Here is a 25,732-nt window from a genome sequence, read left to right as displayed (position 1 = left end):
ACTAACCAATAGCCACAGATGCAGCAAAGGGGAATTTTCAGTGTTGAAATGAACGCACAGTGCTTTATACAGTGCAGCATTGCTTTATGACAAACAGCTGTACTAGTCCTAATTCTGAATCCCATGTTCCATCTGTATTGTGTATGGACCTTTTGGACATCAGTACTGGAATACGGTGACAGAACTCTTCTCTTGACCCACCGTTAGTTGGTGCTAGGGTCTGCTGACATACTGCAGCTGGTGTGGCTTGTTAACTCCACCTTGGATATGAAGACGATGGAGGTGGTTTTCAGAGGACAGAGGGAACAAAGATAGGGCTTTCCTTCATGATCTATTCTAGGAATAACCAAGCTCAGGGAGGAACCTTAGGCTGAAGCTCACATTGTATTATTGTAACTGAGTTCCCAGTAAACCCACTCCCCAGGAAGAAGGCAAGGTCGTATGTTAACCCAGGACGTGTGTGCTCTGTTGAAGACATGGTAGGGACACAGTTCACTCACAGGTATACATTCTGAAAGCAGGAAGTGGTGGATTGTGGCACAAATACTCAGCTGTGAATTACTGTGTCACTAGCTAGTGATATCTACAATAGTAATGATGAGCTCAAAAGAAAACATTACAGGCCTGAGAGCCAAACTTGGAGTCAAACAGGGTATTCCTTCAATATTCATCTTTTTAAAATATCTGTTACTTCATTCTTAAGTAGGAAGAAAAGATTTGCTGTGAAAGTTCCTTACAATTCCTAAATCTAGAACTGCTGGTTGATGGTCTGTTTACCAGACGTAAGTCTGAGTTTCACCTAAAGTATCCTACTGAAGTCCATTCAACAGGAGCAACTTCATAGAGTAAGGGAGGCAATGATAACATTTCAAGTGATTCTGAGAATATTCTTTTATCAGAATGCAAGATTTGAACTAAATTAATTGTGTGTGACAATATTTGTTTAAATGTTTAATTGTCGGGTGACTTGCCTCTTCATTTCCAGGCAGGTAAAGAAATAAAATGTATAGTTTTGTCTGTCCTTGCACTCAGAATGGGAGAAGAGGAGCATACAACATATCTTTAAGAATTCAGCACATGCTTTTTTGAGGGATGAGGAGAAGGGAGTTTAGTTTTCATATTCTTAATTGGTCGAGTGCAAAAAAATTTCCTGAGGTAAACTATATCTTAAAACCCATCTCTATACGGGATGATTTAAAGTATCCAAAGAGGGGGTGACTTCATCAGAACAAGAGGACTGCCTCAGACCTCCTGTAAATTTGGTTCTGAAATTTCAAACAAGGGGCATCCTTCAAGCCCACACAAACCTCCTTTTACCAGATCACTGCATTCGATATTTTTCACAGAATATTAGATTCTTTCGATGTATTTATTATATTCAACTTCCACTGATGTCAATAGTAATTGAGAGTTCTTGAAGCATCAGGCTGTAATTACACCAAAATATTTTTGTGCAATGAAGCTTTCCTGTTCTCACTTAAGCAGTGAGAAGGTACAACTATTACAATAAAGTGCTATTAAAGGCTTATAAAAGTTACATGTATGGAAATGGAGTTTCACTCTATCAACATCAGAATTCACAGAATACAGCTACAAGACTTATTCTCTCATATGGATTACTTGTGGTAACACACTGAACTGATGAACAACATTTGAAGACAAAGAAGTATGGCAGTCCTAATAGTGGCACAATCAGAAGCTCTGCCTCTTGAATCCAAGTCCAGCAGTGGACTGGAATTATTGTGCAGGCATTGGAGAAAGAAGATCTTAGACAGTCATTCTGAGACAGATGCAGTGCTAGTGTACACCCAGTACTTTGCTGCTCAACTTCAGTGGAGACTAAGCAACCATTTTCACTCCTTTACAGTAAAGATGGTTCACCATAATATTTTCTTCTTTAACAAGATCACACCAGTCATAAACAAAAATAAGGCTGTATCAACTGACCTGAAATACAGATGAATCCAGAAGAGAAAAAAGCTTCATTGTATGAGGACAAGTTGTCTGTCTGGGCATACACAGCGTAAATGGACATGTGAGAACAGGAGCATTGTACGTAGTCTGAAGTGTCATCAACCACTTTGCAGAACTGACTATCAGACAACCAGCTACAGCAAAAACAAAAGATTCACAAAGTCCTCATTCATGAGTGTTCATGTTGAGACTGATTTCTTAAACTAATCAGAGGCTGAAGCTAAAGTGTCTTTCCTAATCCTGGAATAAACTGGTAACTGTCTAGTTTTACTTCTTACCATTGAAAGGCATTTATCCAAGACACGAGACAACCAGCTACCTATGCATCACTGTACATTATGCAAGTATTGAAGAAAGTGAGCTTGTATATTTCTCATACTAATCAGACTTCAAAGTGACAGCACAAACGTTACTGTAACATTCCCGTAACAACCGAAAATACCAAGGCTACTTCAAGATTTTTTTTTAATCTTCCATGTCTTCCAGATGCAATCATCAAAATGCATTGTCTATTTGGAATGAAATTTAAATACTGTTTCCAACTTCCTTTTACCCTTCTCTAATTGAAAAAAAAAGTATACACATTATTTGGAGAATGCATTTTTCACTAAATAATTGTCACAGTAGTGGGCTGTATGCATGTGGTCTCAGTGGACTTGGAAAGAGATTGATTGACCATTGTAACATGGTCTTCACAGACTTTCAGTAAAATAATTTTCTGTTGTGATGTGATTTCCATTAACTTGCACTAAAATCATGTCCCCATGTAGCAGGGTCCCCATGGATATTCCATACAACTGTCCCCTTGTCAAGTTTTAAGATCCTGCAGCAAACCATAGAGTAGCTAGAACTCTTAAGAAAATGAAAATTATTTTGTAATGGAAAGTATAAGGCAACCTGAACATAGTTACCCCATACATACCACACACAGATCTATTATGGAAAGGGAAAAGCTAAATTGTGATTTATAAAATCTACCTTTCTGCAGCCTGATTCCAAAGGAGGCACAGAGATTTATGTGGAACAATCCGACTGTCTGCAGAATAAATCCGGTAGATAACTTCATTGTTGTCTTTCAGTGGATATGAACTCTGACCCTTCAAACTCATTGAAAAAATCTAAGACAACATAAGCAAGGTAAATATGTATTCAAAATTAAAAGTCAGTGGTCAGTGCATAAATAAAATTACACCACATGTACATGCACAGACACAAACTATGATACACTATAAACATTGAACATTGTTTGATCAAAGATTAATAACTGAAACTTACATTCAAATCCCATAAAAAGAAGCTGCTGCATTTTCATACCTTGTTTTTTAGAGCAGTTCTTTTTTCACCAGTTATAAACCATTGTTGGCTGCTGTATTCTGTAAACTGTACAAATTTACAGTTCTCATCTCTAGGAGGGGAGGAGGCAATGGAGACCTCTAACAAGCGCTCAGGAAATCTGATTGAATCCCCATCTTTTCCATCAAATTTGTGTCCATTGATTTGCTGAGGGTACCAGTGGTGGGCCATTATTGCAATGTATGGGCAGCTGTCAAGGATGGTTTTGCCTCTGTTTGAAAAAAAAGAAAAAGATCCGATAAGTGGAACAGTCATTTACCCTTTCATTGCAGGGAGTGCAGTGAATACCACATCCTACTATGGTGCCACTGCAGTGCTTTGTGGGAATACTGTAGAATGGTGTACATCTCTGTATATGGGTAATACATCAAGGCTAGTCCTCATCTCATTTACTCTGAATGTGCACTCCTGTCTAATATATGTAATTAAAGCCTGCTAGGACTATGGCAGTCTATTGTCAGATATTTCTACCACATTCTGTAAATTAAAAAGTATTTACTTTTCACCAGGTGATCCACATTTTACTCCAGTCGCGAGGGAAAAGGCAAATTTCTCAGTAACTTCAGCAAGCAGACTGTAGCCCTGTGTATCTTTGCGCTTTGGGCTAGCAAGAGCACAGAGTATCTCATAGAAAAGATTTCGGCTTTTATCAGTGAGCATCTGTTTTTCACCTTCAACCATTACCTAACGCAGGGGAAAGAAAGAAAGAAAATGGTATCACTTACAGCAGTATAAAAACAATCATTTCTTGATTTTCAAGAACTAGTATTTACGACAATACAAAAACTATGTCAGGAAGATAAATTAAATTAAATATTTAAATTACTTAACTACATTTATATATTGAGAAATGTCATCAAAAGGGAAAGTTAATTGATCAAATCTTGGGCCCCAGTCCTGATAAACTCTTAGGGATCAGACTGTATGGAGCTCATTAGAAGACTGGAGCTGTAGATTGTCTGAGAATTATTTCTCAAGCCCAGCATAACCAAAATTTAGATACAGAAGGATCACCTTAGAAACACACTTGAAATAGAAATTCATTGTTTTTTAACAAATTATACAATTGTGTCTCATGTATTGTTTTGTTTTCAGTAACTTTCATTTGTTTTTGCAGTACAATATTTTATTGCTTTGATCTACTCAGTTTTACATGTAATTTAATTAATTGTAATAAAGGCAGATTTTCTACTTGCCAGTATGAATTAAAAAGCAAATGCTGCTAATTAGGTTCTCTCACTGTGAACCCACTTTCAGTACAATTTTCAATTTTCTCTCATTTTAGTTCTGAAGTTTTCATTTTTCCCATTTTTTGCCACCAAGATATAGGACATAGTCTATTGTCAAATGTATATAATAAAAACATGCTCAGTAAGAGGAGTTAGATTAGTAAGGAATTGTGTGGAATTTACAGTTCCTTCAAAAATTCTGAACTAAGCAAAACCTCATTTCAATAGCTCTAATGCCACCATTATAAGCAATTGAGTGTTGTCTTTAGTCAGTATTAGTGTACTATTTTGTGTCTTGGAGCTAGATTCTCTGGTACATTCTGGCCCCCATGCACTACTCTGGAGGTACAGAGGGGCCAGAAAGCAGCCGAACTAGGCCAGCTAAGAAAATTCACCTTTTGAGGGAAACACTTAGTTTAGTGCCAAAATATTCAGCTCCTATGTCAACCTACAACTCCAAGACCTAGTGTAAAGTAGAGGGGAATGCAGAGGGTATGACAGAGGCATGGTGTTCTCTGGCAGTCCCCAGCTGGTGTACTGTCCCTGGGGAACCACAGTGGAGGTTAGAGTAGCTCATAGGCCAGCACAGATCTATCCTGAGAATCAAGAAGCCATAATAAGCTCTGTGATGCCACTGCACCAAGGGAGAACATCCGATGAAGTGAGCTGTAGCTCACGAAAGCTTATCCTCAAATAAATTTGTTAGTCTCTAAGGTGCCACAAGTACTCCTTTTCTTTTTGCGGATACAGACTAACACGGCTGCTCCTCTGAAACCTGAGCGTTTATATGTAATTTAATTCTTAGGCTGCATTTTAGCCTTTGTGCTTGGTTTTTAATTCTTGGTAGCCATCATTATTAGTCTAATTGCAGACAGGCAGACTCTTTCTTGACCCCTAGAATCCTTTACCAAGGATTCCACTCGTTCTGTTTTTAGAACTGCAGCACTGTGTGTCTCAAAGGATCGCTACTGCTGATTATCATTTTGAGATGTTCACAACCCATAAGAGTTATTACATCCTCATGGAAGTCGTTAGTCATTTTGGAAGGGGCACATGAATATTTACCTTATCTATTATGTGCATCACAGCAGTGAGCTGTTCTTCCGTAGTTTCTGTGGAAATTTTGACATTTAAGCTCTGGAGGACCCTGTTCAAAATGATATCATCAAGTGGCTGGTACAGTTGGTCAGCCAGCCCCCAGACTGATTGGGCATCTGAATCTGAGACAATTGTGATGTTGGCAATACCATATGCATCATCTACTCTGGCACCCCCTGTGGGGTTAGAAAGCACAACCTGGAAACGCTTAGGAAATGGATGTAAGGATCCTATCTCTGGAGTCAGTGTTACATCCACTACAGCATTTCTCTGTCCAGGTTCAAAAGTCAGTACGCCCTCAGATCTGGCAAAATCCTGTCCTGAAATAGCTGGTGATATGAAGGTACGACCAACAGCTTCAGGTCTTTTCAGCTCCTGGAAACCAAACAAGAGAATTCTAGGCAACATCATCATAATGCAGTGTGTTTAAAACTAGGTGCACTTAAATGGGTAAAATCCATTTTTTCTTTAAAATGTAAATATAACAAGTTAAAATTAAATTCATATTTGGTGATAATCTGGAATATCCTCCCCCCATACATTCTGTATTGAACCAAAATGGTGTAAAGTAAGAGACTTTGTGATGGGGTCTGTGATAAATTGGGAGGAGGGAAAAATAAGTAAAACAGTCTCAGTTCTCACAGACCTTTTTATTAATCAAGCAAGTGAAAACTTGAATGCTGTTGAATACATCAATGACCTGGGACAAAGGGCTTCAGGAGTTATAGCTATTAGGAAAGACTAAGTAATGTAACATTTATGGTCAATGAGAAGAGCAGGATTAATTCTACAGCTTCTGCTCACCAGCAGTTCCTGGTGACTTTGACAGGTGCTAACCATAGTCAGTGGCTGCAGAATGAGGCCACTCAATTAAGGGGAGAGGTTTGTATTGTAAATAGGTACACACCAAAAGGTTGAGGTACAATTAAGGTAAATGAAATTCTGAGAGCATACTAAAGAAGGATGATTCTAGACAACTGCCAGAGGGGATATCAGACTCCAATCCAAAAGGGCACAAACTTAAGTTATGGGCTAGTCACAAAGGGAATCTAGGAGACATTTTGAAGAAGGTAATTATGCTGTCAAATAGATTTTTCTCAAGCAGAAACAGACACATTAACATATTCAATAAATGTTAGGCAAATCCTGGACCAGCTTGTGTATCATACACCAGGGCACTAGTGCAGCTTTTAGATCTATGCACTTCCCATTCCTCAGATCTACTGTTCTTGTCCAGGGTTCCTCCCCTAGCTCCCCCAACCCTCCATACCCAGTGTACACTGCCGGGCAGGAAACAGAACTCTATGGTGCTCACATTGTACAAGGTCCTCAATCCTGTCTTCTCTCTTTCTACTGTAGAAATGCACTATTTCCACTAGGATCATAGCATACTCTCTGGCCACGATGAAGGGAGTAGGATTTATTTTTATTTTTATTTATTTTTGCAAGTATCTCAACAATGCCTAGCATGAGGCGGCCCTGGTCCTGACTGGAGCCTCTGGGGGTTTCTATAATAAAAATAACAATTCTCTATGGTGTTTATCCCTGCAGTATGTGAGCCCCTCATCAACAATGTATTTATCTTCACAATGCCCCAGAAAGGAGGGAAGAATTATCCACATTTTACAGAGGGGAAATTGATGCACAGACAACAGAAAGCTGTGTCAGAACCAGAATCACCTGAGTCCCAGTCCAATGGTTTACCTGCAAGACCATTCTTCTTTGACTTTTATCAGGGAAATATTACAGAATACAAATGCAAGTCAGATACATGCCCAGGTTTAGGAGATCTATACATGGACTCATTTCCTTTTGAAATATTACAGTTTTACCTATCATAGGGTATACAGAATTTTTATTATTTTTCAATTTGCTTTTTTGCCACATACCAGACCCTTCATTTCTAGATCTGATACATAATAAGCCTTGCTTAAGTGGAAACTAGCTTTCTGGGCTACTATTCAAATTCATAACACAATACAGCTTTGGGATTATCTATTAATAGATCATCACACAAAAGATTCCCTCAGGCAACCTCAAAATGGCTCCTCCTATGCAAAAGAAAGGATTTTTAATGTCAACTATTAGATCCCATCTGAGTTCTGCTAGTGTTGACTGACTAAATACTTTTACTGGGTAACTAGAACATTTTCATTTCACTAAACAGCTTATTGTAAATCAATGTGGTTGCTTATGTGTGTAGACTTGCTCTGGAATCAAGACATCATCTTTGCCAATTACTGACAGAAGTGACTGTTTATTTGCCCCTTCCAGCTGGGTTCCCAGAATCAGCAGGAAACAGGGAAATGAGTGGTGATAAAAATTAATTGTGTCAAGCAAAAGAAATGTAAAGAAATTGTGGGAATGAGACAAACATCTATTTCCAGTGAACTCCTCCTCCTCCCTGCCTCCCCCTAGACTTCCTCTCTCAAAGGTTTTTCCTCACACTTTGGTACTCTGTCATGAATGCTCAATATCCCAGACTGTACAGCAGTGGTGTTACCGTACATGCCAAAACAGGCAAGCTACATGTATTAGCCTAAGCATACTGTATGTGGTGAGAAGTCATGCTGCCATTCCTTCTCCATTTACCAGCTTCATGATAGAGGATCCATGTTCTTTTTCCTAGCAAGAATCCGAAAACCTGCTACGTACACTTTAACTAAAGTACACTGAGCAGCTACTGTACAACAAATCCATGGCAACACAGGGATACACAATAGCTATAGTTAAACCTGACACACATGCAGCATGAAATAAAACTTAAAGCCATTTATTAAATGAAAGGAAAGTTCACCAGCCAATGCATAATAATACTTCAGTATGAGAACACTTCTTCACAATAATGCCTTTAGGCCCAACACTCGGCCCAAGAAGTCAGGCCAAGTGCTAAGCAGATGCAACAGGAAAAAACTAGGGGAAATCCTCCCCCCAGCCCAGGGTAGGGCTGTGGAGCCACAGCTGTTGACAGAGGAGCAGGAACTGTACCTAGATAACTGTACAGTGCTGTGCATAGCACCTGTCACTTGAGCTAAAGGAGACTCTCCATTAGCTGTCAGCAGTAAAAGGGTTCTTATTATTTTTGAGACAACAGTCCAGCAATTAGTATAAGGCCATATGATCAACACACCAACAAATGAACAGGACTGATATCATCTATTGGAGAAATAGACGAGCATTATGTTTTTTCAGTTCATAAAAGAATTGCTGCCCCAATTTTTTTAAAAAAAGATACTTTCTAAGGTCAATGTCTCAAGAATATTGCCTGGACTTCAGTAACTGTAAGCAACTGAGATATGGATTAGACTTCAATGAAAATGCCCTTTCTTTTCTTTTAAGTTTTCTATGGACATAATTGAGGAAATCACAAGTTTGGTAGGATACAAATTATTATACCTGCTGCGGCAGAATCCACATTTTAAAGGGAGGAGGCTAAAGCCTAGGAAAAGCTTTAACAGGGAGTGGAAGTGGTGATGACTGATTTAATACTTCAGGATGACCACAGTTCTTGAGGTTATTGAAAGTACCCTGCAGAAAATTACTTTTGGTAAACTGATCAAAGTGAGATGATTTTAGTAATGGGAAACAATATATGCTAGACTTATGTAAGTAATGACCGCTGCTATAAACGTGTAACTTGAGCATTTCCTAGATAAAGTAAACCAGGGCTAATCTTACTTGCTTATGCTTTAGAGAATAAATGAGGATATTATACACAGTCTTACCTGCATATTATAACTAACTGAGATGGTTAATGCTGTACTGGAGTCTCTAACCACCTGCAAACTGATTAAAGTCGTCTTTTTATTAGCCACAGCCAGACGAGATCCCACAGCAAAATATAGCAGGCCACGAGGAGAATCATTTTCTGGAACAGTTATGTAGGCAAATCTGGCACTGCTGTTTAATGTTGCTCCTGAGCTTACTTCATACAACTCAACCAAAAAATAAGTTTCAAATTCAGGTACCTGTAAACAAGTGAGAATTGCAGATCATTATAATGTCCACTGATTCCAACAGGAGTATGCAGTAAAGAATGCATTCCATCCTTTTTGAAAAAGTTGTCCTGTTATTATACTGTCTCCCTGCTGAATTACTCATTGGTTTCAAAGATATTAAAAGGCGGATACAGTACTATCCCAAAAGGGATAAAGTTTCAGCAAACACCAACGTGGAACAAGTAGTAGAAGAGTCTTATGGTCTTTCACATATAATCTCACACAATAGCCTAACAACATAAAGTATACACATGATGTGCCTCTAGGATGCTGTGAGACATAAGTCAAATTTTCAAATTTATGGAATGACACAAGGTGTAGATTTGTGCAGAATTTGTCTCTTTAATTCCCTTTTACACCTGCAAAAAATGTGCACAAACATGCGCACAATGAATTCCAAGTAGAAAATTTGCATGCCTGGGTAAGTACAGGTTTTTGCCCCTGCAATTAATTGTGACTATCTTTTGAAGGTGGAACTCAGGTCTCAAGTGTTGAAAAAAACCAACATGTGTCTGTAGTGTTTGTATTACTGTGAATGAACCTCAAAAAGTTCACAAGTTTGGCTAAGCATTTTCACAATTCTTAAGTCTGCAAAACTAGGCTGAAAATATCATGAGACAGGCTCTTTCATGAGACTTTTAGACTTCCTAGTTCTAGTCAGTCTGGAAATACAGTCTGATGTATTTCAATGGTCATACACCAGATAATTTGATCATGCAATTCCCAAATGTTATTTTTCAACATTTTACTGAATACAGTATAGCAAGTAATTGATTTTCTAAACAAAGTAAGAAATAGGTTAGGCTAAATTTTCAATAGGGCCTCCACCTGGTCTCTGATTTTTACCCAAAATCAAACGTGAGTACAAATGATGTAACGAAGACATCTAACTTCCTGATTTTGCATCCACAAATCAGTTTGTTGATATCTAAATATCATTTGCATCTGCTATTTTAGGCAGGCATGAAGCTGCAGACATAAAGACAGAAGCTATTTTTGAAAATGTAGCCCTGGACAAGCAAAAACAAAGCAGCTTATTAACTGGAAAAGAAGCTGTTTTTTTGTTTAGTTTTTTAATGTATGGTGAGCACCAAAAACACTATAACTTATCTTCTCTCTATAAATCTGGCCTTATTTTTAAATTCTGGCATTTTTGTAAATACTAGCTTATTTCTCAGACAAAACAAGCACATATCCAATTGTTAGCCGGTGGAGCCAATACAGTTGAGGTTGAACTAGACAAAGTAGCTGCCAGGGTTGCAGCCTTCAAAATTCCCAGAAGATCTTGAAAGTGACAGTGTACCTGTATCATGTTTGTGTTAATTTATAATGTAACAAATATGCAGAAACAGTATGGAAAAATCCTTTAGAATTTTTTTCCATATGAAAGGACAGGGCATATAATTGGGGTATTGTAATCGGGGCAGGTGATGGTTCTCTAAACTACATGATCTTGTTATTGCTATATAGGACTTATTGTTCTCATTAACCAATCAGATCAATCTTTGAGACCAGGCAGGTTTAAGATTCCAATTTATTGAAATACTGCCTTAGTTACCACAGTCATGCAATGTATTAGGTCCTAATTCAGCAACACACTTTACTTTAAGCACTCGACTGGTCCTATAATGTTCATTAAAGAAAATGTTTCAGTCTCATTGGCTTCAATAAGACATACATTTGCTTATAGTTAAGAATGTGCTTACATGTTCTGCCGAATCAGATGGGATTACTTAGGCCACATGGTTAAAGTGAATCACATATTAAGCGCTTTGGTGAAACAAATATTTAATGTGTAAAAGGTAAGAGCCCATTTGTACTGAATACTTATTTCACTGAAGTGACTGCAACCTACTTTACCTTATAATTCCTGTATGGCTTCAATAACTGCAGCATTCTCTAGGGCCAAACCCTCAGCCCCTTCCTCAGTTTTTAATTAGACATTCTGGAGGCAAAGCAGCAATTAAAGAAAATGGGAATTTGTGTGAGGACTGAGAAGAAACTGAGTAACGACCTGCAGATATGGCCCCTGGATTTTAAGTTCTCTCAATCAGGGCCCATTGGTTTTTTTATATTTGTAAGTAAGTCATGATGCTGTATAAATATTAATAAACTACTCACATTATCAGGTTTTATTCCAACGGAGATGTTGCATATTGTTTGACCTGCCATGCAGGTGGTAACCCCTAACACAGCCAACAGCTCATTTGCCAGGTTTACTCCATCCTTCTGAAGGACAACAGATGTTTTATTAAAGGTCACCCGCCAAAAGATCTTCACATCTTCAAAAGCCCTATGAGCAAAGCAAACCAAAGCAGTTTAAATGCATTGAAGATAGCAGCTATTGCTTCAGGGAAGCTAAACCACATAGACATATTCATTTTTTATTAATAATAAAAATTTACCACTGGAAAACAAAATGCTTTCAGAAGAAAAAAATATTTTTCTTTTTGTTGTATGTTATTTCCTCTGAAATTAGCTATATTAATAAAAGTCACAAGAGCAATGTCATCCAGTTATTGGGAAGCAAGCTAGATCTAGGTCTCAGCAAGTCACTTAAGTCAGCAAGTTACTTACGTATGTGCTTAACTGAGGTCATGGGACTACCCATGTGGTTCAAGTTAAGCACATGTTTAAGTACTTTGCTGAACAGGAATCCTAGATTGTAAGCATTCTGAAACAGGGACTGACTTTCCTATGTGTTTGAAAATCACTAACATATTTGATAGTGTGTGTAATATGTAAAGAGTATACATACAGTGTGTGGCAATACATAAATATATATTGGCACACATGTATCTTATTAAGTACACATATTACTAATCAGACCGACTGTACAATAGCCAAGAAGATCATACGTTTCGGAGACATTTTTAGCCAACTAAGCAATTAATCTTAAGCGTGAGTACATAGCAAGGAAATTAATTTCTCATCTCAGTTATGATGTGTATTAGTTAGGTAGATATTTAATTCTTATTTCTGTTTAATACCAGTACACTGACTAACAATCACATTTTAAATTTATGAAGCAAGTTTGCCAAATGACAATAAACGATTTGAGCAGCTGAAAGTCAAAGATTTATTATAAAATTCCATGATAACCTCTTCTGCTAACAGCAGCATCCTTGATTTCAATACAGCACATTACAGCATGTGGGGACAGCACTTTTATCAGCCGTTGCCTGCACCTGTTTGGTTGCCTTGTGACTATCAGCTGCACCTCCCTGCTTTCAGAATCTTCATCAAGCACAAGGCCACTTTGTACCTCTGCACTGAATCCCAAAATGCCATTTTGAAGATCATTCCCTGTATGAGAAACAGTACATCAAACTGATTAGGAAGCAAATAAAGTTGAGAATAAGTTGTACATATTTAATGCAGAAAGAATTGCTTAAATTGAAAAACGTGCACAAGGCATGATATAAAGTACACAAAGAGCCAAATTTTCAAAGGGAACAAAGGATGTAACCACAAAAAACATAAAAAAACTCATATGTTCCTACATTTATCTAGTAACCCAAGTGAAATCTTTACATTTTAATTTTGCAGATTGTCTTTTAACTGTGAAAATAGCTCATTTTGAAAGACAATTTCTGGTCAGATGCCTAGCCTCTTCTGTGCAGGTGAACTGAAATCTTCAGAAGCACTTGGGTTTTTCTAACTCTGCTCCCACTGACTTCAGTGGGTCCAGTGCCAGGCCAACATTAATTACTCTTGAAAATCTCACCCATAAATTCCTTACAGAATAGGCCCACTCAGAATAACTGCTGTCCATCATATTCATTTAAAAATGCATTAGCTCTAAAGGATCCTCCCCATGATAGCATTACTCTACACTGGGGAAGAAAGAGCCTGTTCTTTTAATAAAGTCAGCTGGTAAGAGACTTCCAATATGGTTCAGACACAGCATGTGTGTCACCTTTCTTCCCCTCAGCATTGTTTCTTGACCTTATTACCTGTGCTCATTTAATTTAGACCATAAGCTTAGCACATCACACATACCTATGGCACAATATAATTAATTTCTTAAAAATAATCTACATGCATGCAGTTATGTGACTAACTTGCACGTGCATGCAAATTGCTATTTACCTGTACAACCGTAGTAACTATGAATGTAAAAGAAGCATGTAATTGCCCAAACATTTGACATTCTGTTCCTGGATACATTATTCTGGTAGCTGTGTACATTCTTCCAAGGACACAATTTGGTCCTTAGTCCCTACGAACCATTTTGTAATATTAAAAGTATTTTGCTAGATTTGTATTTCTAAAGGACTTGTTATCACTGCTGTTATCCAGTCACACCACTTACATTATATGCTCTATAAAAACGACTTGGAATCAGAGTGCTTTCAACTCAGTGAACAATTCCTTAAGATTGATATTTCAAAAGATCTCTGTGCAAACTATATGGGAAAATGTTATGGTAGCTATTTACAAATTAAAGTAAACCAGAGTTCTGGTAGTAACCTCTGGCATTAGGATGCAATCACTGAGAGAGAAAAGCTCTTAGCTAATTATCAGATTTAATCTACAATAATCATTATGGCCCATATGCTACCCTACACTTCCAGAAGCAGAGAAGGAGCTAAAGAAGGCGTGGATTTCCAGCACCACAGATTCCTCCTTTGTTTAAATCTTGCAGAAACTACTTCAGAGATTAGGGAGGCAACGGGTCAATGGGATGAAAATCAAGGTCAGAGGAACAGACACTGTGTGCACTAATGCTTCCTCTCAAAGGGGACACAGAGTGTGCCAAGTAAAATACCCCAAGAATGGGGGTTGGGCAGCATCCAATAGGTGAGCCAGTGAGAGTTTGGGTCATGAAAAATGCACATTGCCAAAGGAAGGAAGGTGGGATTTGACAGGCAGTACAGAGACAAAAAGCCTCCACTCATCTGCAAACTCTAGAGGTTTAGGAGCAAAATACCCTGCATATCCCATGGAAAGAAATCCCAGTCTTAATGGAATTTGCCAGAGGAACTCAGGGTTAGACAGCTTTATATGTTAAATTATATTGCATTTATGCACTGAATCTTTGAAAACAATAACATTACCTGTGATAATTATTGTTGCAAAAGATGAAAACCCATATTCATCCTTTCCCTCCACAATCTGAGCTCCACCTTGAGGGTCTGAGAGGAAAACATAGAAGAATTCTTGCCCTTCAGGATCATCATCATCAAGAATTCTGATAGACACTTTGCTTTCTTTCTCTCTATCCAGCAGTGTCACAGATATAATCTGTTCCTCAAAGTCCATCCCTTCAGTTGCCCATGTCAGGTTAGAATTTCCATACACATTCTCAAAAGGAAATTCATTGATCCCACTCTGTGCACTCGCTCCACCAAAGGTTTTAACAGTTACTTTGACATCACCAGCAAAGCCCTGGGTTCTTCTGATATTAAGTATCACTGTGTTGGGTGTACTGTTGTTTGTGTCTTCCTCAGTATAAATAAATCCTGGCCCAAGACTGATGATTCCGTGAACAATATCATTGGCTAATACCGTAACTGCTGCAACACTAATATCTGGATTCAAACGTGGATTCCTATTAGGATTAAATTTTTCAATGGCCAAAACTTCAACTGAAGTTAACTTTACAAAAAATACTTCATCCATCTCAGAAATTGTGTCATCGACGATGGATATTTCAACTACAGCCTCTGCCTGAAAATGTCCAAACACAAGCTCTCCATTTTGAACAGGTTCAAAGTCTTCTAAAGGTTTGGCACTTCCTGCAATAGTCTGATAGGTCAATTTAGTGAGGTTGCTTTGGAACCCAAACAATCTTTGGACATGCAATCTGATCATCTGCACATCTTCTTCAACTGAAACATGTCTTGAGTTAGGAGAAAACTGGAAGACACCCATTGGCTCAATTTCAGCTACTGTGAATCCTGACCTGAAATATAAAACATAAAAGTTAAATTAAGAAACACAAGTCACCCATTACAAATGATGGGGTCTGATACTCTGTTGTCTTGCATTCTATGTTGTCATTTATGGACGCAAGAAGTTGAATGTAAAATGGTACCATACCAAAAAAAGTTCCCCGCTCAGAATAGTTTGGTGTGTAGAGGGTGAAGGGAGGAGTTGTGACAATGTGACAGAGGGGGTGAAAAGGTTCCCTTCACAGGGAGTGTTCTTGCACGGGTCAGGGCCAGAGAACTTTCAAGCCTTTCAGCCTGGGCTGCAGACTGAGGCAAGAAGAAACAATAATCATTATGGCCTGTATGCTATCTTTCACTTCCAAGAGCAGAGAAGGTGCAAAAGAAGGTGGGGTGCATGGAAATGGGGAGATCTGGCATCACAGATTTCTCCCTTACTTTAAACCTTGCAGAAACTATTCCACAGATGCGAGAGAGTCAGTGGGGCAATGGGAGGAAAGTCAGGGTCAGGAGAACAGACATTCTCTGCATTAATGTCTCCTCTCAATACCACAGGGGTGTGGGGTGTGATGAGCTAGGAGTTGGGGCAGGAGAAAGAAGGAAAAAAAATGAATAAAGATGATCTGGTTCAGAGCGGTATTATTGTGGCATCTTTATAGTTTCTTAGTGAGATGTTGCAGAGGCAGCCTTGTACTAATTTAATTAATAAGTAGGAAGAACAATACAAACAACTTACTAGATAAATATAGGAACACCTTGAGAGGAGTTCAGTTATGTACTCAAATACCTTATAATTATTACTAATTAAAATAGTTATTTTAATTAACACTTTTTGTCCTTCTTTATTCATTCTCCAATTACTTTATTTTCTTTTTTCTTGACTCTATTCATTGATAGCTAATGATGGTGCTGTAGGGAGGGATGGAGAGGTCAAGAATAGCACCAGATATGGAGCAAGGTATTGGCCCCACTCTGTAGAGTCCAGCTGACCAGTCTGAGAGAGGCAGATGAGTATGACTACATGGCTGCACCCCTCCCCCAGCATTTAAGGCCTCTCCCCAGGCCTGAGTACCATGTTCCCAGGTGTCTGGGCTGCACCTACCCACCCTCTGAGTTACTGTGACTTGAATGCATCAGAACTGACTTTTCTGGTATATTGGGGATGTAGACATATCTCCACGCAGAGGAGAGAGGAAGAATTTTCTCTCAGTGTCTGGCATGGGGTAGGGCAGTTGTCAGTGGGCCTGCTCATGGGGTAAACCTGAGCATGGGAGTCAGGAAGGCTTCTGGTATTGTTTGTTATTTCTTGGACAGGGACAGGTATCTCAAATCTAGAATAGATTGTTGTCCACGTCTTCTTACCCTCATTCCTCAAACGAGAAGGGGTGCTGGTCAGTGATTCCAGCAGCTGGCTGGATCCCATGGGTGATGTAAGGAGGTCAAGCAGAGGGTGCTCATGCACTCATAAGCACTCATGTCCTTCCACACTGGATCACTGTTTTCCCAGGGGGTACTGTTCATCTCAGTGTTATGTCAATTAAATAAAAGTTGCAGCCTGATGCTTAGACCTAGCCTTTGTGTGTGTGTTTTGTCTTTATTCACTGCATATCCAGGACAAAGAGTAGGCGTTGCCTACCTTTCCCTCCTCTGGACCAATCTCCTTTTCAGGTCTTATAGGCCTGAGCCTGAAAGAAATTATTGCTTGTAATTTTTTTAAAGAGAATCAAGCAGTACTTTACACCCTCGCTGAGAGTCTTGCAATAACTTCCACTCACTTTGAATGTCAAAATGGGGTATCTTGCAGCATCTTTTAAACTAGTGGTTCCTGTGGGACAGAGTCCTACAAATCAATGCACTGAAACTCACAAGCAGCCATTGATTCTGCAGCCTCAAACTTAGTAGTGCTAATGGAGTCTAGTTTAATTCAGCAATTTTAATTCTTTTCAAAACTGTTTTTTTTTGGAGATACCAGAATTTTATTTAAGGTAAGTGACTTTAGAGTAGGTGCAATTTGCTTCATTTTTTTTCTCCTTTTACCTGCCAGAAAGGTTGTAGCAATGCAACCTTCCCATACACTGCACCGAAAAATATTAATCAAGTCTCATCTAACACCTCTTTGGGTGATGAGATGACTCACTCTCTATACATATTCAGTTTTTGACCTTTTGCAAAAATTGACCAGATGCCAGTTAAAACACTGCCAATGGTTAGACAGACCCACCAATACTAGTATGGTGTTTTTTGCTCATGTTTCAGTGCTTCACAGTATGGAGAAAGACATCCTTTGCACAGAGGGAAAGCTCTGTGGTGATAATTGGTGCCCCTAGGATATTAGGATGTATTTAATGCATTTCTCTATATTGTGGCCTTTGCAGAGGAAAATTATAGATTCCACTTCTCCAGTTTCTCAGAAAATCTTGGATCCTCTATGCCTGTAACTGCCTCCACAAACATATATACATATATATACATATATCCCAGTTGTAGGCAAATTGTCCATTCCCCTATTATACCCTACACACTACTGCCAAGGAATTGAACTGGCTTTGCAAGAGGTTCCAGATTGATCAGAGCAGCCCTACCAATTGGTTCCATTTGGTCTGGAGCCATGGGTTCACCAACAAAGTTACCAAATCTTTATGTTGCTGATTTTTCCTTTTTCTAACTCAATTAGGTTTTGAACGGTTTAAATGTTTGTAATCAGATCAGAATTTTTACTGCATATATCCATTTGTTGGGGTCCATGCAATTAACCAAGGGTCTAAGTAATACCCTTACCTCAGGTAAGCTCCACCAGACACATTGCTGTACACTGATGTTAGATGGATAGCAAATGCCTCCCGTCTACTTAAGCTTGAAATAACATGAAATGAAATTACTTTGTTTTGTTCACCATAAGAAAATGTGACATTACCTGGAGAAAGACAGAGAAGCAACAATTCACAAATTGTTAAACAGGAATCCTCTTTTTACTTTTGACCGTAGAGAAATGTGAGTTATCATCAGACTCCTGCTCTGTCTAGGGAAGTGGAAATCTGCATGACAAGTACAGCACCTTTTCTCTATAAAGCAGTTCTTCAGAAGTATAACAAGGTGCATATTGCACTAAGGAGTACATTATCTATGAAATGCAAGGTTTTCCTTATTCCAAAAAGAAACCTTACTACTCACAAATAAAAATCATATAATATACTTTCATTCAAACAATGATTTCTTATTAAAAAGGGAGCATGAAATGTGCAAAAATATTAGAGCAACAACTAAAGTGGAGTTAGTCAGACATGGAAATTCTGTAGCTCTGAGTATACTGTAACAAGAAAGTGCTCACCAAATCCAGGTGTAATGTTGCCTGGATGAACAAACTCTGGAATTAAATCAAGTGGGTATCCAGAAGTCCAGCTAACTGTTACAGAGCCATACACTCCTTTTCTGGTTATCACAGCTTCGCCTGTCCCTTCTATAATGTTCGTAAGTTGTAAAATGAGAGACTCAAAGCCAACCTACAGAAACATATAATACATCTTTGTTAGAACGATATGGGAATATCTAGTACTGCATGTATATACTGTATATATATTATAGTAGCCATATACCTACTACACATGCATTTACCAAAGATTCTAAATTCCGGATTTCTGAGACTCGCTCATATTTTTGGAAATAGGTAATCAGTGTGACTTAGATTTCTGTGTTAAAAAATACCAGGGTATAGCACATGTATCTATTCTTCATAAGGGAAAAAAAAGCTTCTTAACTCTCTTGGAGAGGAGCTATTATGATGCATGTATGCATACATACACAGACAGAAAATAAATGATCAACTGTGCATCTGATGAAAAGAAAGTCAATGCCAAATGACATTGCTCAGCAGATAAATACTTGTTCCAGCTATTTGCGTTGTTCTTCAGCGGAAGTTGTGACTAAAAGGGTTATTCTCACAGTCTAGAAGTGATAATATAAGTGGCATCCATGGGGTAGTAAACAATGCTAAAGGAAAGAACCATGTGAATAAAGTTAAATTATGAATTGAAGGAATCAAGAGAGAAAAAGGGGGTTCAAGATAAGAGATCTAAAAGCATTTAATATTAGCATCAATTGAATATAAGAGGTAAGACAGTGACATGCTATTGTCTGTTTCCAGTATATTAAATAAGGGTAATTGAAGTAGACAGTACTTTATTATGGACCGATTCTGCCATTGTTTACTCCCATGTAATCTCACTAAAGTAAGTGAAAGCAGAATTTGGCTCAATACAACGGTGTCAAGCTTTATATTTGCAGTGTTAAAGAATGGAAGGAAATCTACCTCTCTTGGTATAAGCTGCTTTTAGACTCACTACTTAACCTAAAGAGAGAATATTATCTGGACTCAACATTTTTCTTAAATTTCTTAATGCTTCAGATTTATGAAGACACAGGCATAAACTAACTGCAAACACATCTATTATGGTTCACCAGCTGTTTTCTACTTTCATATAGATTTATAGATTCATAGATACTAAGGTCAGAAGGGACCATTATGATCATCTAGTCCGACCTCCTGCACAACGCAGGCCACAGAATCTCACCCACCCACTCCTGCGAAAAAGCTCTCACCTATGTCTGAGCTACTGAAGTCCTCAAATCGTGGTTTAAAGACTTCAAGGAGCAGAGAATCCTCCAGCAAGTGACCCGTGCCCCATGCTACAGAGGAAGACGAAAAACCTCCACGGCCTCTTCCAATCTGCCCTGGAGGAAAATTGCTTCCCGAGCCCAATATGGCGATCAGCTAAACCCTGAGCATATGGGCAAGATTCACCAGCCAGATACCCAGGAAAGAATTTTCTGTAGTAACTCAGATCCCACCCCATCTAACATCCCATCACAGGCCATTGGGCCTATTTACCATGAATATTTAAAGATCAATTAATTACCAAAATCATGTTATCCTATCATACCATCTCCTCCACAAAGATAGATAAAACACATTTTTAAAAAGTTTGTCAAAAGTTAATACATTTAGAAACTATGTCTCTTGAATTTCTGAGGTACAAAATGTTTATCAGATCCTTGATGTGTACTGTACATGTAACAACTGGAGACGACTGTCAACCATTAAGCTGACTTTAATCATAAAAACAAATGTTAGCATCACCTAAATACAGTACCCAGGCCTCTAGTAACAGAAGTATCAGGAACTGCCCTCTAGTGGTAAGCTTGTTTCACTGCAGTCAGTCAAGTTACCTGAGAATTTGCAGCTTCCTCCGGAATGGACAGAGTAGCTGATTTTGCTCTTCCTAATATTATTTTAGGCATATAATTGGCACTTCCATTGATCAGGCTTGCATTGGTCAGTTCCAGAGTGAAATTCAAGCCCAGTAAGAGAAACACCTTTAAAGATACAATTTAAATTTTAAAAACTGGCAATTTTATTCAACTGAAACCAACAATATCAGCTGAGTTAAGGAGTTAAGTAACAGAAATGGTCTGCAGCTCCCTTAATGGTACCATGAACTGAGAAGCATTAAAGTGGCAAGCAGTTTAACAAAGATCTTCCTCAAAATCATTACACAAAAGTTAATACTGTGAAGGAAGGCCAACAGCAGTTTTGCACAATGTAAGCTCTTTGGGGCAAGGATTGTCACTTATTATAGGTTCACAGTATCTAGCACAATGAGCTCAGTAACAGAATGGGAAATGTAGATAATAAAGTAGGGTGAGGCTAGTGTATCCGCAGCTATGCACTTCAACCCACAGATGGGAGCATACAGCAGCTGTGGGGTACTTGCAGGTCTTGATGATTCAGTCTTCCAGAACCAAGCAGCCTTCTCCAGGGGTGGAGGGTGAGAAAACCTGGATTTGTGCTGGAAATGGCCCACCTGTTGATCACTTTAGATAAGCTATTACCAGCAGGACAGTGGGGTGGGAGGAGGTATTGTTTCATGATTTCTGTGTGTATATAAAGTCTGCTGCAGTTTCCACGGTAAACATCTGATGAAGTGAGCTGTAGCTCACGAAAGCTCATGCTCAAATAAATTGGTTAGTCTCTAAGGTGCCACAAGTACTCCTTTTCTTTCTCCAGTAAATAGCCCATTCCCAAAAGCACACTTGGGAGAGGATTTGGGCCTACACAACAGAATCTAAAACAGAAAACATGACTGATACACAGAAAGGGATATAGGCAGAAGCTCAGGGATACACATCGCCTTGGTTTTATATTCCATTCTTATACTGAAAATCACATTTTCTTTTAACACAACTGTACATAAATAATACAAAATCCAGGGTATCAAAATTGTTTCTCTCTCTTTCTCTCCAACAGACACTATTTATCACCATTTAATGTCTTATTCAATGACATTTGTACATATGATGTAGACATAAATTTAGGTAGCAAAACGCTAGAGAGGTCTATCCAACTTAAGGACACTACAGACCTGGCTACTTATTGGCACTCTCTTCACACCAAAGCTGACACCATCTTTCACCAGCAGACATCCCACTGTATTCTCAGGAGTGATTACTGGTTCTTCATGATGAGATGAGATTCGGTACTCAACACTCACATCTCCGAATGTCCCAGAATATCGAGTTATATTCATCTGAATGTGCCGGCTCAAGTCTCTCTCTATCAATACTGACTGCCTATCAGAGTACAAGGCAAACACTCCATGGGGGTCATCGTTTGCTAACACAGTGAATCTCAAAACTCTCTTGTCCTGATCCAAATCTGCTCCTCCTTCCACTGAAACCAGCTCTACCACATAATTCTCATCTACTTCTGGAACATCATCTGGTAACAGATGAATAATGATCTCCGCTGCACTCTGATTTTCAGCAATGGAGACAGAACCCCCTGTTGCAAGGAAGTCACCTGTAGTATCAGAATCACTACTCAGCTTCCAGTGAACCTGAAATAAGTGAAAAAACATTGTTTACTAACTTGGAACTCTCATACACTCAGGTACACAGAGCAGAAAGATACAACATTTAGCAAGAAAATAGAAATTATTTTATGGAAATATAAAAAAGAAACAGGCATAGTAACCTAAAACAGGACCACAATCTGCCTTCCCTCCTCCCACAACTTACCCTCAGTGACCTGAATGTGGTGGTAGTTGTTTCTGAATATCTTTGTAGGTTCACTTTACAGAATTTTTAGGCCTAATTCCACAGTTTGTTTTTACTGGTCAACACTCCCCTGCTGTTCCCTCTCCCAGAAATTTTTCTCTTAAGAATGACAAAGTACTTAAAAGTACAAAATATAGTTCCTTGAGCACTGCAGGCATACAACATACCAAGTGTACTCCAGGTACATACGAAGTGGGCCAAATGTTCTTTACTGTAGGGTGCACAATTTTTTTTTTAAATCTTTCCCCTCTGTATAGAACTCAAGCCAAATGAGAACAACAGGAAAATCCTTACCTCTCCATCAACATCAGATACCTTTTAAAAAATAATTTCCACAGATGGTATCCATTATATAAGATACCGGATACTTTTTAAAAAGAATACCAAAATATGATTGCACCAGAAAGGGAGTCCATGATATTATGCTACAAACAGCTTGCTGAATTCTGAAGAACTTCAGGAGGTAATCCCCAACTGATTTAATAACCAGTGTTGATCACTGTTCAAAGCACAAGGGCCCAATTCCCATCTGTTGTACGGCACGCAGCTGTCTGAGAAGATTGGGTCTATGTTGCTCCCTTTCTAAGAAGGTATCACTTTATTAAAAAATGCATTCTACACCATTCTCCTATCATAAGAATAGGAGAAGAGAGAGAGAGAGAGGAGAGTGTCAAAAAATAAGCATGGGTTGTCACATTTTGTCCGATCAATATAGAAATTGGACATGACTTTCCAAACATGAAATATTAGGGCCAAATCCCTTGTTCAATTATGCCAACTCCAAAAGAAGATACACGAACACTGTAAGCAATCAAAAGACTTTCTTAAGACAGGTCTAAATTGTGCCTGCTCTCTTATATGCATTCTAATGGACGAAGACTGCAGATTATATTGTTTTTAAGTAACCCCAAAATGAGAGTAAGAATACCATTATGTTCCCCAGAGTGCCTTGGACTCGTTTGATGAAAAGTGTAATATTCTCTGGCCCTTCCAAGACTGATGGCTCCTCATAGTGCTTACTAAATAATGATTCAGGAGCAAACTGCACAATTCCATTGGGATCACCAAACTTCTGTATCTAGAAAGCAGCAAATAAAATATGGGTCAAGAATACATAATGAACTATCTTATTTATAGACCACTCGGGAACTCGATGCTGGATTCAACAACTCACAAATCCATTAACCCTCCACCATCCTGATTTTCCCCCAACAAGTCTGAGAATACAGTAGCAGCTGAAATGGATATTGTATGAAAAGAAAAATAAATAGCAGATAGGAGCACCATGAGACCAGAGTAAAATGGTCTGGTGTCAAGACCAAACACGCAAAACAAACAGGCAGCTCCACTAAATCTACATAAGACCAGTTGTTCAATGGAAAAATGCTATGAGTGTCACAAGGAAGGATCAGTGCATTACAGTGGATTATAAATTGAATACAAGTCAGTAATATGATGCTGTCAGGAAAGAGGCAAAGCTCTTGGTTAATGAGAGGATGTGTAAACAAAGTCAGGTAATTAGTCTGTTCTGCTCAGCACTACTTAAAGCAGCACTGGTCAAGCCTCACTCAGTTTCAAACAATATTTTTCAAAAATGACATGAATGATTTGGACAGACTTCAGAGAGCAAAGGAAATGATAAAAAGTTTGGAAAATAAATCCTATGAAGAGAAGTTAAGGGATCTGAGTGAGTTCTCTTCTGTTGTGCCAGAGCACAGAAAGAGGATGGGAATCCATTATCCTCTTTAGTCTAGAAGGTCAGAACAAGCAGCTTACTGGACTTGCAGTGCTCAGCGGGCAATATTTACATTAACTATTGTTGGACTGGATGGCATCTGTAGTGGGGTACAGAACACTTCACCTCTAGGTTTCTGATTCTCACCTTTTAGTGTGGTAATTGAAGTTAATTGATTGAATGGATTCAATCCAGCCCCTAGTGAATAGGAGCCACAACACATACCAGAATCATAATGGGCACTCACTGGCACTCTAGTCTGCAATCTCAGCAGCGGCACCAGTGATTTAATGGCTTTGGAGACTGAACTCCCCCTTCTTACTACTAGAGGTGGCTTCTCCAGATCACAGAAGAGGCATTTTGGTGGACAGGGCCAGACAAATACTAGAGCTAATTATTCACAGAGTAACAACTGGATGAATAATATGCATTGCACGCAAACACAAACACAATATTTAAACAGTTCTATTGACGGGACAGTGTGGAGAAGCTAGATCGAACACTGCTTGCGCTATTCCTTTTCAGTGAATAAGTAGAGAATTTCAGTCTCTGGATATCAATATCACATTTTAAATCCCATCTTCCTGTGTCCCTCCCCCTACCCCACACAATCAAATATTGGCGGAGGGGGGAATTATTATTATATTGGTCGTTAGGCCCTACATTTTAAAGGTATTTAGGTACCTGAAGACACACATAGGTGCCTAGAGGAATTTTCTAAAGTGCCTAGGTGCCTAGCAACCATCAAGTTTAGCTATGATGCAGATGAGAGTGGGACAAGAAGTCGAATAACCACTGGCACCATTACATTTTTAAAGATTCAGATTAAAAGTCCTTTTTCTCAGTGCTTGATATATTTCAATTACCTTTTTGATTTTATTATTATAAGGCCCCTTGAGATGTTTGTGGGATAAGGTGCCCTCAATAATTGTAGTGAATTATATACTCTGTTGGATTTGGGAAAAATTACTTACTGGGAATTCTGTTTATCACAGTCTTCTCTTTGTACATCCTGCACACCACTAGTAATTACAGACAGCATTAGGACTCCACCTACCAGAAGCAAGGAGGCAAGAGACCTGACAACCAAGGCTTATATATAAGCACTAATCCATCAGCTATCTTTCCAATTGGAGACTTCCAAAGCAAAGTAATAGACAGTAAAACCAGAGGGGGAAAAAACTCCCAAGTGATAATCTCCAGAGAAAAGGGGGATGGATGTAGGAAGAAAGTACTATGATGAACAGAATTATCAGTGACTAATTTTCCCTTATCCTATGTCCCTCTTCTTTCATCTTACTGAACAGCAGCAATCCGGGGATTGCTGGCACCCTTAGTGAC

At 38.7% G+C, this 25,732-nt stretch overlaps 1 protein-coding gene across 15 annotated transcripts in view; it reads right to left on the bottom strand.

Annotated features, from left to right (window-relative positions):
* ADGRV1 (adhesion G protein-coupled receptor V1) overlaps positions 1-25,732 on the bottom strand; it is a 412,444-nt gene that overhangs the window by 218,814 nt on the left and 167,898 nt on the right. For all 15 annotated transcript variants that reach the window (XR_013635788.1, XR_013635786.1, XR_013635787.1 and 12 more), the window contains 14 exons: positions 23,585-23,734; positions 21,963-22,436; positions 20,770-20,916; positions 18,875-19,046; positions 18,325-18,460; positions 14,713-15,560; positions 12,841-12,958; positions 11,774-11,945; positions 9,380-9,622; positions 5,622-6,029; positions 3,827-4,011; positions 3,289-3,538; positions 2,953-3,092; positions 1,948-2,108 (listed from right to left, as the gene is read on the bottom strand). Coding sequence is in view for 12 of the 15 variants with exons in the window: in XM_078852802.1 (XP_078708928.1) it covers positions 1,948-2,108; positions 2,953-3,092; positions 3,289-3,538; positions 3,827-4,011; positions 5,622-6,029; positions 9,380-9,622; positions 11,774-11,945; positions 12,841-12,958; positions 14,713-15,560; positions 18,325-18,460; positions 18,875-19,046; positions 20,770-20,916; positions 21,963-22,436; positions 23,585-23,734 (3,604 nt within the window). In the remaining 3 variants the exon portion in view is untranslated. The remainder of the gene's footprint in view (positions 1-1,947; positions 2,109-2,952; positions 3,093-3,288; positions 3,539-3,826; positions 4,012-5,621; positions 6,030-9,379; positions 9,623-11,773; positions 11,946-12,840; positions 12,959-14,712; positions 15,561-18,324; positions 18,461-18,874; positions 19,047-20,769; positions 20,917-21,962; positions 22,437-23,584; positions 23,735-25,732) is intronic.

The sequence above is a fragment of the Lepidochelys kempii genome, chromosome 5 (assembly GCF_965140285.1).
Source record: "Lepidochelys kempii isolate rLepKem1 chromosome 5, rLepKem1.hap1, whole genome shotgun sequence".
Taxonomy (NCBI): domain Eukaryota; kingdom Metazoa; phylum Chordata; order Testudines; family Cheloniidae; genus Lepidochelys; species Lepidochelys kempii.
The sequence above is the reverse complement of the archived record's forward strand: the minus strand, read 5'-3'. Positions and strand labels throughout refer to the sequence as shown.